The sequence below is a fragment of the Ambystoma mexicanum genome, chromosome 9, assembly GCF_040938575.1.
Source record: "Ambystoma mexicanum isolate Mex_15411 chromosome 9, UKY_AmexF1_1, whole genome shotgun sequence".
Taxonomy (NCBI): Eukaryota; Metazoa; Chordata; class Amphibia; order Caudata; family Ambystomatidae; genus Ambystoma; species Ambystoma mexicanum.
In genome coordinates this window covers 520,534,869-520,549,132 of record NC_090931.1, presented here as the reverse complement: position 1 = coordinate 520,549,132, position 14,264 = coordinate 520,534,869, and the positions used below count along the sequence as shown (strand labels likewise).

The window sequence follows — 14,264 nt, the reverse complement described above, 5'->3', positions numbered from 1 at the left end:
GGCCAGAGCGTCAGCGGCTCACGACAGTAATCCTCTGGTGCCTGGAGTCGGCGCGCGCCACCGCTCCGCCCCGCTGAATCTACCGAGCCGTGTATCTCCGCAGCCAAGGCTTTGTTCGCTCCAGGATTTTCTGTACAGCTGATGCTACCCTTATTACACGTTCTGGTGTATCAAGCTCCCCGTTGCGGGCTCCGAAACAGGATTTATTTAGCCATCGAATGATTCTCGGGCCAGAGCGATCTGATAAGGCAGCCATGTCTGTTCGTGCGCAACAGCGCCCTCCTCGCATGCACGCAATTAATGTGTGCCTGTGAGGCGCTTGGGGCCTCAGCGGGCGGGCATGGCAGTTTTTTCTTGCCATCTATGCCTAATAGAAAATGCCATGACTGTACCCTGGGACCCCCAGCTCCTAACACGCATCTTCCCCATGGGGCCCCAGCGCCTCGCAATCACACATAGACATAATCACATTCATGATGAATGTGATTATGTCTGACTGCAAGGCGCTGGCACACCATGGAGCAGGCATTGCTTTTTTTACTGCGCACGATTGATAAAGCAAGCATGTTAAGTGTTATTATGTAGCCAGACTCGCGTTTTAATGCAACCAGTCTAGCCATTTCTTATTGTGGCATAACATTTTGTATTGGGCATCTTTGATAAAGCAAGCAGGATTAGTGGTATTATTCTTACTGTGGCATGACGTTTTATATCGGGCATCTTTGCTAAAACAAGCATATGTGTTATGTAACTAAACTGGCATTTCAATGCAGACAGTCTGGTCATTTCTTATTGTGGTATGACATTTTGTATTGGGCATCTTTGATAAAGAAAGCATAAGTGTTATTATGTAGCTCGACTGACATTTTAGTACAGCCAGTTTGGACATGTTTTCATACTTAGGCATGCATTTTTTTAATGGTAAATCCAACTGGAGTATCTTGCGTGGGGAACAAACATGGACATGTTTTCTTATTGTATTATTACCGGCATTATGCAGAAAGAAAACATAGGCATAATAGGGTATAATGGTGCAGTTAGCATTTAAATGTATGGGCACAGCCAGTGTGAAAATGTTTTATACTGGCACATATTGTGGGAAAAGGCATCATGAAAATATGTTGGAGAAATGCTCCTGTGCACAGTTGTTTTCATGAGTAACCCTACAAAATCAAATTGCAAACTGTTTGGCTTTTTACCCAATTTTTCTAAAAAGTGTGTTCTAAAATGCACCATTTTCATCCATTATTTAAAACAAATTCTCAGGGGGAGAACCTGCCCAAACCCCTCTTGAGTGGTGCAGGCTCCCTCGCTGCACTCGGTTGCTCTGGCATATCTGGGACAAATATTGATATGGAGAGTAGGTCAGCTACTGTCTCCCCTTTAAGGCAGTAGTGTAAAGCTGCCCATCAGTTAGGGCCCAGAGTGATGGCCTGACCCAAGGAGTGGGTGCTCACTTTGCGAGACAAATCCTCAGCCTTTCTGCTGCTTGCACTGTGTAATGATGCGGTGCATGCCTCTGCAACTAAGTCTACAGCAAGAGGTCCTGGATCTCGTGGTTTGCTAGAGCTAGTGCTGCCTGGTGTTCGAAAGTGTGTTTGGGGAAGGTGCATACCATTTCAGGGCCAATTGGCTGCACCTGTGGCTTTGTTTCCATGACCTGGATGCAGTTACCTCCTCATTTTAGCATTTGTGTATTAGGTGCTAATTCTTCCATAGGAATTAGCCGCTCTGAATTTCTCGCAGTTGCGTTGGGAATTATGATGGCACTAATTCCGCTGGAGGCATTAGAGCCCATTTCCAATACACCTTAATTTGTCAGAGTGATAAAAGTGGTGCTAATTCCGTTGCCGCCACTGTTTCCACTTACCGCCGAGGCCTATTGTCTTAATTAGAAATACTACTTTTTGTTCTCGTCCCTAAATATTGCTCATTTGACCGACAGGGGTTCTGAACAAGGCTACATTCCAGTATGCTCATTGGGCTTATCAAGGCTCCTACTGCCTTCAGTCTTTCAGACCTTGATTGCTATGTCTGATTTACCCTGATAGTTTTCCTATACTGCAGGTTCAACCATGAGATTTGTGCTTTGTTACTCAGAGGTTTTTACAATGTAATCTCACATCCACCTCACAATCTGCATGTTTGTTACCTATAAAGTTATTTTTAAATACAATCATTTATTTCCAATTTGAATGGAAAAAATATTACATCCAGAAACTTATTGATATTTGTATAATCTTTTTTCTCTAGGTCATAAAAAATAGCAAAACTAATCTTGCAGAGCTGGAGCTGTTTCCCTGTTACCTTCTTTTCCTAAGACAGCAACCTGCAACTCGACAACAGCAGTCTAACATCTGGGTGAATATGGGTATGATGAGCCTAAGAATGTTTCCTCACCATTTACCTCGAGGTAATGTAAGAATACAGCAAGAACGAGACAGCACATCATCCTTGCAAGGGACAGCTTGCTGCCACTGTTGCTTGCATCCAATAATTTCTGCTTAAGCGCAGTATTGGTAATTGGTGGATCCGGAGGGGGGATTTCATCCAAGATCACGCACAAGTGCAGCAACTAAAACTGTATATTAGACGCACACTTAAAAAGAACTGATCAAATTGATGTAAAACAGAATATTACTAGGTTTTTGATAACTAAGATATACTGCCCTTCAGTACATATTCAAATAGGTTGGAGATGAAATGCAGTAGGAACACAGTTTGCAAAAAAATAGTGTGCAGGCACTTGGAAAGTCATTGAAACCGCAATGCAGTTCTATTAACATATTAAACATAGCATAAAGGCACTGTGTCAAACTCAAATTAATCATTGGACCAAATATCACACTCGCTACTAAATGCATTAACAAAATTATATATGTGTGTATAAAAATGTCAAGTTGCAAGCTACTAGCCAGGTTTAAAATGTTACTTGCCCCCTCACTTCAACGTATGCACGTCGCTCACCATTTCTTACTTGCTTATAAGCTGAGCAGCAACATGGGGGACTCTGAGTTAAGGTTGTTGCCACGCCCAACACCAGCTGAATTTCTTGGCTTTTGTTCTGATAAATTGTTTCACCTTTACTGGTCCCTCAAGTTTTGTCACTGTAATTGTAAGGGTTTTGTTATGCTCTTACAGCTTATCCCACCTGTATTAGTAAATAACCTTGGCCGACTTCCGAATTGGCCTCTTGCCACTTTTCAACCATTACGATAAAAGGCCATGACTTTAGCCTATATCCTCTTTAGTAGTAATTAACCATGTTCTACTGACCTTGCCCTCTGGCCATGGCTTCTGACACTTTGCATCAATTAGGGTGATGAAACGTGACCCACTGGCCAAGGCCAACGTCCATGGTCTGTGACCTGAGCCTGTATTCCTAGGTAACCATGTCACACTTGCCACAGGCACAATCACAAGCCTGATTTGCTGATGACTGTGCTACCACTGATCTTGCAAAGGGTTTGGCCTGACATACCAAGTCTCAACTGGACTGCACCCACTATGACTGATACTAGCCCATTCTGTGCGGCCTTCCTGAGTGCGCTAACAGCGTGGGCTGTTTCTTCTTTCCCTGATCTTCATTTACACTGACCTTTGCCCCACTTAACACAGTGTACCATTTAGACCTTGAAGATTGCAATGTGTGGGGGAGTGCAGCATCTCATACATGCTTTTCTGAGCAAACCTACAAATCCGGTACACAGACAGGCACAGATAACGAGGTATTTCTAGGAGGGGCATTGTAAGCTGTAATATTTTTCAAAGGCTTCATTCCATCTCTGCCTGAGGAAGTGAAGGAATTCCACGAAAGCTTCCAAAAAATGCAAAATAAAGGACTTTGTTAGCTATTACAATATGTGGACAGAGAAAGGAGACATGCTCCAGCAGCAGGACTGTGTTGTCAGCCTCTCATATTATACCCCAACATAGACAGAAAATTCAGTGCTTTCCAGGGGGCTCACATTTTGCCCTTCCAAACCCATTGACAAAATAGAACTGTGCAGCTGTCTTGACGCCTTCTTCAGATGACTCAGATTAAAGGAATTCTTTCATGACAAATCAGATGACAAAATGGTCAGCAATGAACTTGTGAACAACTGTGACACAAACAAAGCCAGAAAACAAAGTTCCAGCTGGACAACGGACATTGGGCCCAACCCAGAACTGGATTGATAAATTGAAAGCTTCAGACATAGAGCAACATCAGACATATTGGACAAACATTAAACATTCCTATAACCTGAGACATCTAGAAAGAGGCGCTGTACAAGGGCTATACAGTATTGAACAGCAACAAGAGCATTACAATTAAACCAGCAGACAAAGGAGGCAAAGTTGTCATAATGAACACCTGTGACTATGTATAGGAAGTGCACAGGCAACTTTGACACAAGATAATACAAAAAGCTTCAGGAAGACCCAACAAAAGAATATAAAAGAAAACTCAACAAGATCACCAAGACACTCCCGAATGACTTCCAGAAACACATTCAGGGCCTAGTACCAGATATCCCAATCTCTGTGACATACTCCTACGTCCCGTCCCCTTTCCTCCATAGTGTATTGGCGTCCCTCGCTAGGGACGAGAAACTGAAGCTTTTTCACTAGAAAAAATGGTCTTAGTCTTTAAATTTAGATGCGCGCGCTCCCCGGGCTACACCCAACGGCGACACTTCTCGGTCCTCTTTTCAGAGTCGACAGGAACGGACCACTTCAATGCTCCTGGGTTAGGCCTCCGGCCTTGTAATTCCACGCGCTCTTCCCCGAAAACTTTGTTTTTCTTCTCTCTCTGTTTTCTCCTAGATTGTCGGAGAAGACTCTGTCTTCTGGTGCCAAGCTCCTCCCTGGTGCATGCCGACGGTGGATTTTAGCAGGTGTACGGTCTGCGAGGGTTCCTTCCCCATGTCGGATCCACACACGCTCTGCCTCTGTTGCCTTTGTCCGGACCACAAGTGACGTGTTGACCCCGCAAGCCCTCAAGAATCGCTTGGTCAGGTGGATGGAGCTGTTTGAGATATTGCCTCCAGAGGACCTCAAGCCTTGCATGAAGACGAAGACCAGGCCCAAGGTAGGTGCCCTGCTCTCCTCTGCACCCGCAAGGGTGACTTCTTACCAGGGAAGCGCCTGAGTGGGAGGCGACCTCTAGGTCCTAAGACCGGCAAAGAGACCGAGGCTCGCAAGACTCTCTGGGTCCCATCGCTGAGAGATTGAAAGGCTCTTGTACTGGGGACATCCACGAGGGGCTTTGCTCTACTACCGCGATCACTCCCGAGGGGGGGCCTACACGCAGCACTTGTGGTGTCATGGCCGATGGCACTCCACCTCCCAGGTCTCTACGCAGGGAAGGTCCGAGCCTTCGCTTTCATGCGTACAGGCGAAGACTGGGCCTGGCTCTTCAAGCACCATGTAACAGGCACGTGACGCAGGGCATGACAAAATGGCTGCCCGGCCATACAAGATGGGGCCTACCTGCAGCTGCCGCCTCCTTCTGGAGAGCAGGCATGGGAACGCACGTCTAGGTGGGACTAGACCACGCCGGTGACTTGGTCCACGTGCTACCCGACCACATCTGCACAGGGGAGGTATGCATCTCCTAGCTGGGTGCGGCAAGGACCGCCAGGAACTCAGCAGCCACAGGGCACAGCTCCCACACCTCCAGGCCCTTCCCCGGCATGCGAGGATAGGTTCTTCGAGAAGTTCCTTACCCTCATGAAGTCACCGCAGATGGGCACCATCCTCAAGGGGGGTCATCAAGGACATATCACCACTGGCACCACCTCAAGCTCCCAACGGTGGTACAGACCCTGGTCCCGGTTCAACCCTTAGTTCCAACGTTCACACCAACCATGCAGGCTCCGCCTCTGGCACTGCTTCCGCAGCAGCACCGGCACTGCCAGTCAGTACGTTATAGCTGCCCGCACACAGCACGCCTTTGTCAGCTCCGGACCTGCAGGACACAGCTGGCGACACAGACGAGGATGAGAACCGGGATACTCCCTCGCCAGCTAAGGATTTCCACGAAAGACTGACGGGGGTAGCAGAATACCTTGGGATTCTGCAGCCTCAAGTCGAGCAACCTGAAGCGAGGGTTCTGGCTGAAGTGCTGACCATTCACCCGGCCAAAATGGCTTCCCTCTGCAAAAGGACATAAAGCCCTGACTAAGAAGGGATGGGTGAAGCCGCACTTAGTGCAGCCTACCAGTAAAAACCTGGATGCCAAGTACAGGCAGGCGGAAGGGGACTCCCTCATGCTGTCGGTACACCCTCAACCACATTCATCAATTATAGCTGCGGCCGACCTGTACTCCAAGCCGCAGTCATCATCAGCTGCACCGACGTCTGCGCTCCTTTTGAAGGGGGAAAGGCTGTTGGAAGCATATGGCAAAAAGACTCTAATGCCACACACCATCTATGATAGGCCAATGCTGACACTATGCTGGCAGCGGTGAATCAGAAGCTGTGAAGGGAGATTGCGGACTTCCTCCCAGATCTCTCTGCGCATAGTCAGGCGTGCTTCAGGGCCAGATTGGCAGAGGGCAAAATTGAGGCCCAAGATATTATGGAGTCGACAGTGGCTCACATTTACACACCAGGTAGGGCGATCTGTATCGCCACCGATATGAGGAGGACAGCTTGGCTCAAGGCGACAAAGTTTAACCACGATATGCAGGAGCACATTCTAGACCTGTCTTTTGAGGGGGGCGACTTGTTCCACTCGACTACGGACGAGGAACTTGACTAAAAGAATAGCAGCTCTCAGACAGCTAAATCCTTGTAAATCCTTCCAAAGTCCGTGCCCAAGGCTAGAATCACCAGCGCTCGGATAGAGCATGTACCTTCGGTGGCTTAGGGGGCTTTCAGGAGAGATGCGCCAGACCGACACACTGGTCTCCTAGCCAGCACAGGTGCAAGCAGCACAAAGCCGCTAACAAGGGGTTTTTCCAGTCCCCCTTGTAGGCACCAGCCTCAGAGGGTAAAAGGTTGTGACCACGTCATCCAGATCCACAAGTCTCAAGTGGGGGAAGGCTTGCCCTGCACTTCAGGGCATGGCAGTCAAGGTTTGCAGACCAATAGATTCTCTCTGTGGTCTCTAAGGGCTTCCGCCTGCCAATCCCTCCATTTCCTCTTTCCTCTCCTCCACTCCCTCAGATTGCGACGGCAACTGTATTGGTAGAAATCCATTCGCTTATCGCGAGTCAGGCAGTGGTGGAGGTTCCAGCTTCGCAACAAGGCATGGGCTTCTATTCCTGAATATTCGCCATTCAGAAGAAGAACCAGGCTGGCCTGAGAGTTGTTATAGACCTTTCTTCCTTGAACCTTTCCCTACCCATTCAAATGTTCAAGATGGTTACTCCAGCTCTTATTGTGGAGACTCTGTATGGGGGTGACTGTATGTGCTCCCTGGATCTGAAGGATGCGTACCCGCAAATCCCCATTTGGCAGCCCCATCGTTCCTTCCTGAGGTTTAGGATCATGGGCTTTCATTTTCAGTACAAGGTCCTCCCCTTTGGCCTCAACTCGGCCCTAAGGGTCTTTAAGAGGTTAATGAACTCAGTAGCAGCCCTGCTCAGGGCGGAGGGCCACCATCTCTATCCATACCTCGACGACTGGCTTATTCAAGAGGAGTCTCCAGAGGAAGAACGTCACACTGCTTCAGCACTCATGCACATGCTATACGATCTGGGGTTCTCTATCAACCTCAAGAAGTCGCACTTACTCCCCACTCAGTCCTTAACATTCCTCTGGCTCATTTGGGACACAAGGGCAGAGAGGAGCTTCCCCTCAGCAGACAAGATCACACTGATCAAGAAGGCCATGAAGCATTTTCCCAGCACACAAGTGACTGCAGCGTGGTGGTTCCAACACCTGCACAGAATAATGGAGGCTTGTCTCCTGGCTATGCCTCACACAAGACACAAAATGAGGAGGCTGCAGCTGCATTTCTGGAATCGGGAGACGGGCTCCAAGTCAGCCCTAGTCGGCACACCGCAGCACCTGCACCCGGACCTGGAGAGGTGCAGTGCAGAGACCAACCTGGTAGCGGACAGACCATTTAGGCAGCCCTCTGCGCAGATCACAATTACCATGGACTTGTTCCTAGATGGATGGGGGCTATGCTACACAACCACAGTGCTGATGGCGTATGGTCACAACAGGAACAGCTGGAAAAAATCAACTGGCTCGAGATGATGGCCATCTGGCTGACTCTCAAAGCGTTCCTCCCCATTATCAGCAGCAGATTGGTCTGCATACAAACAGCAGCTCCACCTGCATTTATTACATCAACAAGCAGGGAGGTACCAGGTCCCTGCCTCTCTGCAAGCTGTCCATCGACATTTGTAAGTGGGCGCTGGCAAACAACATTTATCTGTCAGAAGTCCATCTTCTGGGAGAATCCAACCTGGAAGCGGACAGGCTCAGCAGCCTGGGGATCGACAACTACGAGTGGCAGTTGAACAAGGAGGTCCTGAGGGTGATTTTCTACTGGTGGGTTTACCTTCAGGTAGACCTATTTGCGACCGTGAGCAACAGGATGCCATCAGTTTGCATCATGGCTGAGGCAGGGCAGAGGATCGCTGGGAGGTGCATTGCAGATTCTGTGAATCGATATGAATGCATACACGTTTCCCCCCACTCTGCTGATGCACAGGGTCATCTGGAAGCTCAGGGAGTCACAGGGCCTTCTACTCATCCTGATAGCCCCTTGGTGGCCGGCAAGACCTTGGTTCTGGGAACTCCTCCGACTGGCGCATCAGCCCCCTGTACACCTCCCGTTCGGACCAGCCTACTTACTATCCCAGCAGGGGGGCACAGTGGTTCACCCCGCTCTGCAGAAGTTAGCACTGGCAGTTGGTTCCTGAACAGATCACTCTGAAGCATTTGCACTTGTCACAGAGCAACCTGGCTATCATACAAAGGGCAAGACGCGACTCCACCAGGAGTCAATACAGGAGCAAGTGGATGAAGTTCTATCACTGGGCCAATACCAGCAAGATTGACCCCCCTCCCATGCTCACTGAACAATGTGCTATCCTTCTCGGCGCATCTGGCCCACTCAGGTGTGCAGGTAGACACCTGCCTATGTATCTGGCGGCCACTGGGGCAATCAAGAACTCAGAGACGTCATTTTCTTCTCCTCCAATCCGGTGGTTAAAAGGCATTTGGTGGGTCTAACCAGATTATATCTGCCTGTCAAACGTCCACATCCTGTATGGGACCTTAACGTGGTTCTGGGCACTCTGGCACACATACCCTTCGAGCCCATGGTATCAGCAGATATCATGCTGGTTACTATCAAGCCAGCCCTATTGGTTGGCCTTACATCAGCACTCGGGATCAGCGTAATTCAAGCTCTGGTGGCTTCAGACCTGTATACAACATTGCACCGGGACAAGGTGGTGCTCAGGACGTACCCTGCCTTTCTTCCTAAAGTCGTTTCCTTCTTCCACATTAACAAGGAGATAGTACTCCCAACATTCTTTGCAGATCCAAAGGATGAGGCTCAAAAGGTATTGCACTGTCTGGATGTCAGGCCTGCTCTAAGATTTTGACTGGACAGGACGAAGAGCTTCTGTAAATCATCGGAAAAAATGCATTTTTTCATAGGTAAAGGTTTTATTTTTATTATAATGGGGTTTTAGGGGTAAAAAATGGGGGTTATTATACAGTATATTTTACAACACTACCAAGCTACTTGCCATGGCCAGTGGCCACGGCCTTTGGTTGTCTCAGCTATATATTTTACAACACGAGCGGCCTTCACCCATGCCCACTCTATTGTTTGAAATATTACCAGACCACTGCTGGTGATTTTTCACCCCCTACCTCACTGTAGCTATAAAAATAATGTGTATACAATTCTTATTTTTCTTTTTTTTACTTTTTCCCCATAGTCGCTGGTATAATAGCTACGTACTTCAGATAGCTGCAGTTATTCGTAGTTGTTAGATACACTCTGTTATATGGAACAAAGATGACAAATAAATGCTTCCCTGCCCTGCCAGGCACTCACCAAGTACCAACGCAATCTGTGCCTGCTCCCCCCACTACCCTCACGGCCTCCTTGTCTCCCTAGCCCTCTGCATCACCCCCCAAACACTCGTTTCCATGTGATGCACTTTCATTCCTGCCTGTGTTTTCTTATCTAACCACGGATATCCTTCTGAATAAACGCAGCTACGGGAAATCGTTTATGCTCTGAACTTCATCCGTAGCCCCCCTCCAACTCCCCAATTTCACATGGTCTCTGCCCACCCACAACCTCTACCCTGATGCCATTTAATCGTTTTTCCTCCTCCAAATGGTGTTTTTCTGCCTTTTTATTTTTCGGGCAGCCGCAGTTATACTCGCAGTTATCTCTCGCATCAAACAAAAAACAATGGCAGATTTTCAGTCCTGAAAAGCCTGTCTGCTACAATGCACCATGGGATATATACCTATGTTTTTTGGGTGAAGGGGACACCCCCTAATCCGTAAAATATATTTAAAAGTACTCGATGCCATAACCGCAGTCCCAAACCCGCCCCCACCCCCAGGATCTTGAGTCAACGCTTCGTGTCCAATTCTTTCCAGCGATTTGGGGTGTGTGCTGGAACAAAAATTTGCCTTTTTTCGTTTATGGGAAAATGATTGAGGACTAGGAGAAAAGTGTCTTTTTTTGTTTTTTTTTTTAATAACTTTTAGATTTTTTCATGGTTATTTTCCAAAAGGCCAAGTCTGGGGGGCCTCTGCATACAATTTCAGCCCAAACTGTTGTGCAAGTTAAAAGTTATTAGCAAAAAATTTTTGGCATTTCCTATGGTACTCCACATACAACTTAACTATAGTGCGGCGACCGCCACACTATAATATATATTTTACAATTAGAAGTATATGATATGTTTGCCCCAGGGATGAATTTATAAATGGCCTTCTTAATTGCGCAAACAGTCGTTTTATTATCCATATTTCATTAGAATAAACTCCTGGTGCCTTGTTTGTGTATATTTATATATAAATCTACGGATACACAACCACACTGATCTGAGAACACAAATTTGTCAGAAAACTGAATTTTAATCCAATAAGGACAGCCAACATGTTTTTCCACCTCATGGGGCCTCATTACGGCTTTGCCGGGGTCCAGAAACAAGGGTGCTGGTAAGATCACCGGCACCCTTGTTTCTGGACCAGCAAATTACAAGTTTGCCTGCCGGGGCCGCTGCACCCGACAGGTCTGACCCTACTGTGAGCAGTGTCCACAGTAGGCAGACTCTTAACGGAAGCGCTGGCACCCTTGGCAATGGTGCTGGTTTTTCTGTGAGACCATTCTCAAGGAGTCCTATGGAACTCCACAGGAATGGTGAAAAACATTTACCGGCACCTACCTTGCTGCCCCGACGGGAATTGTAATGTCCCGGTGGCACCGGCAAGCAAGGTACCAGTAAAATGTCACGAGTTTGGCGGCAATCTGCTGTTAGCAACCGGCAGGGTTACCGCCGGACTCATAAGGATGCCCACGGTCTTCTTCCAGACTTTTGTAGTAACAATGGTATAACAGAATGAGAGAAAATTCTGTAATAATACAAACATTGGTGATTTCCAAATTACATAACATAAAATTGCATCATTAGGAAACATGAAGCGCAGACATCAGGGGCATGAATGTGGGCAAGAAACACATAATTATCATCACAAAACATTCCAAACAAACAAAAAGCCAAAATAAAATATGAATATACATCAACGGTCCATTGCTAGGACACCCACATGATGATTGTAAAAATACCACTAGGTCAGATCAATGAAAACAATGCAGAAAAAAGGGTAGGGGCGGGGTTACCAAAACAAATGTGTATTGATTTGTAAGATTCATGAAAACACACAATGAATCACCAGTTGGCCACAATTAGGTGACATCCGAGCCAAGTTAATGAATAGCATGCTCAGTCATGCATGTATGGTAAGTACCCACTCACCCTGCGTGCAGTGACAGTTTAGAACATCACCCATGAAACCCACAGCCGACAACTCCCGCTCGGCTAACTACTATCACTCGTTTCCTGGGCAAACTCTTGGAGAAGCTGGCCATCTCCCAGCTTAACCTCCACACCGATTCTGTTGGCTGTCTCCATGACCATCAGTCTGGCTTCAGAGCTGCCAGAAGCACGGAAGCTGCTCTCTTGAACATCCACGAAGACCTGCTCTCCAACCTAGATTCTAATCTCCCCTCTGTCCTCATCCTACTTGATCTCTCTTTTGCCTTTCACACGGTCAACCATGTCATCCTGCTCAACCGCCTCCATGATAACCTGGGTATCACTGACCAGGCCCTGGCTTGGCTGACCTCTTTCCTCTCTGACAGACCCTCCCAGGTCCAACTTGGGTCCTTCCTTTCCTTTACTCTATCTCACTCTCCACTTGCGGTGTTCCCCAGGGGTCTAACCTCTGTCCCAGGCTCTTCAACCAATACTTGGCACCCCTCACCCACCGCATTTCTGCACTCTATTCAAACTTTCAGTGTTATGCGGATGACATCCAGCTCATTTTCAGGCTCCCCTCTACCACCTCCTCTCCCTCTCTCATCTCTGACTGTTTGCAATCCAGGACTGGTGTGCCGCCAACAGCCTCTGCTTCAATGCCAGTAAGACAGTGATCCTTCTCTTTGGCACTCCTGCACCTCCCTTTTCTGTCACTCTCTGGCTGCCCTCCCTTGGCCCTCTTCGTGCTCCCACCTGTGAGGCTAAGAACCTCGGTCATCTTCAACTCCATGCTTTCCTTTTCCACACACATCTCTGGCGTCTCTAAGAAGTCAAACTACCAACTGCACATCCCCAGCGGTATTCTTCCTTTCCTCTCCTTGCCCCAGAAGCTCAATGTCTCTAGAGCTCTGGTTCTCTCTAGGCTGAACTATTGCAACAGCCTCTTTCAAATTCTGCCTGTCACTACTGTAAGCCCTCTGCAACTCATCCAGAACAGGACTGCAAGACTTGTCCTTGGCCTCATGCCCATGGATTGTATCTCTCCAGCCCCGAAATCCCTTCCTTGGCTGCCAGTGGCTGCAAGGATTTAGTTCAAGACCCTCTGCATTGTCCACAAGATTTTCTGGGGCCTGGGTCCGCAATACCTTCAACTCTCCCTCTGGAAATACCTTCCTACTCAAGCTCTTCGCTCCTTTACCTCCAACTCCCTCAGGGTCAGTCGCTTCTCCAAGCAACGAGTTGTTGGTAGATCTCTCTCTTCGGCTGGGGCCTCCCTCTGGAACAGCCTCCCTGCCTCTCTCAAACTTGAGGAGAACCATCTTCGGTTCCGGAAGCACCTCAAGACCTTCCCATTTGCTTCTGCCTTCTCTCCTCCTCTACCCTGCTGATCTCTCTGTTTCTGCACTGGGTTCCTGGCTACCCTCTGTATCCAGGCCCAGATCCCAGCCCACCTACCTGCATGTCCACACTGCCAGCCAGCAACCCTTGCACTTGGGTCTGTATCTGCAACACTACAGTCCCCTTACCTGCACTTATCAGACACCCATTGTCTCTGCTTAATTACTGCACTTGTCACCTCCTGGCTGCACTGCCTGTTGTTATTTCATCACATGTTCAGCACTTTCATCTCCTCCTCTGCCCCTTGCACTTTTCTCCTCCCTTGTCCCCGTACTTCTGCATTCTCAATGTCTCTGGGCCTAGTAAGATTGTTGTTTTTCCTCCCTTGTACCCCTCCTTTGCCTGGTCGCGCCCTGAAACACTTGTGTATTGCCGCAATATAAATAAACTATCATATTATATCATGAATTTATCAAGATTAGTCGTAACTAGTGATTCTGGGCCTTCAAGATCTAATGTGTGGCAATCTTCCAAAGACACTGCGTGTGAGGTGAACATACCTGTAGTAGTATCAGAATAAACCCACCAGTGCAGTGAAGATACAAATGGATCAGCTGCCACAAAAACATAAGAATACAGTGTTACAAGATCTTTTAAACCGTATCAACAGAGTTACTCAAAACTCACAATGATGTGCATACACATAGCCTGGTACTAGAACCTACCTCTATTGTGCATCCCCTCGACGTTAGCCAGGGCTGCAACTTTTCTTTTAAAAACACTGGCCGAAACCGGAAGTGAATTATGTTATGTTACATCAAAAAAACGTCGCCATCTTGAAAGGGAGCCCAGTACATTAGCACTGTACATTTAAGAGCCACCAAGTGACACAAACAAGTGTGTTACATTCATATTGGCTTAATTCAGTATGTTAAACTCTACTCAAGTGCTTTCGCCCTT

The 14,264-nt window shown here is 47.7% G+C and overlaps 1 protein-coding gene across 2 annotated transcripts in view; it reads left to right on the top strand.

Moving 5' to 3' along the window:
• The window catches only part of USP32 (ubiquitin specific peptidase 32), a 3,569,419-nt gene that overhangs the window by 1,582,005 nt on the left and 1,973,150 nt on the right, over window positions 1-14,264 (top strand). Inside the window, exon 16 of one of the 2 annotated variants that reach the window (XM_069615070.1) lies at window positions 2,254-2,371. In XM_069615070.1, coding sequence (XP_069471171.1) covers window positions 2,254-2,371 — 118 coding nt within the window. Of the gene's footprint in view, window positions 1-2,253; window positions 2,414-14,264 lie in introns of both variants that reach the window. The other variant, XM_069615069.1, reaches the window with a different exon arrangement.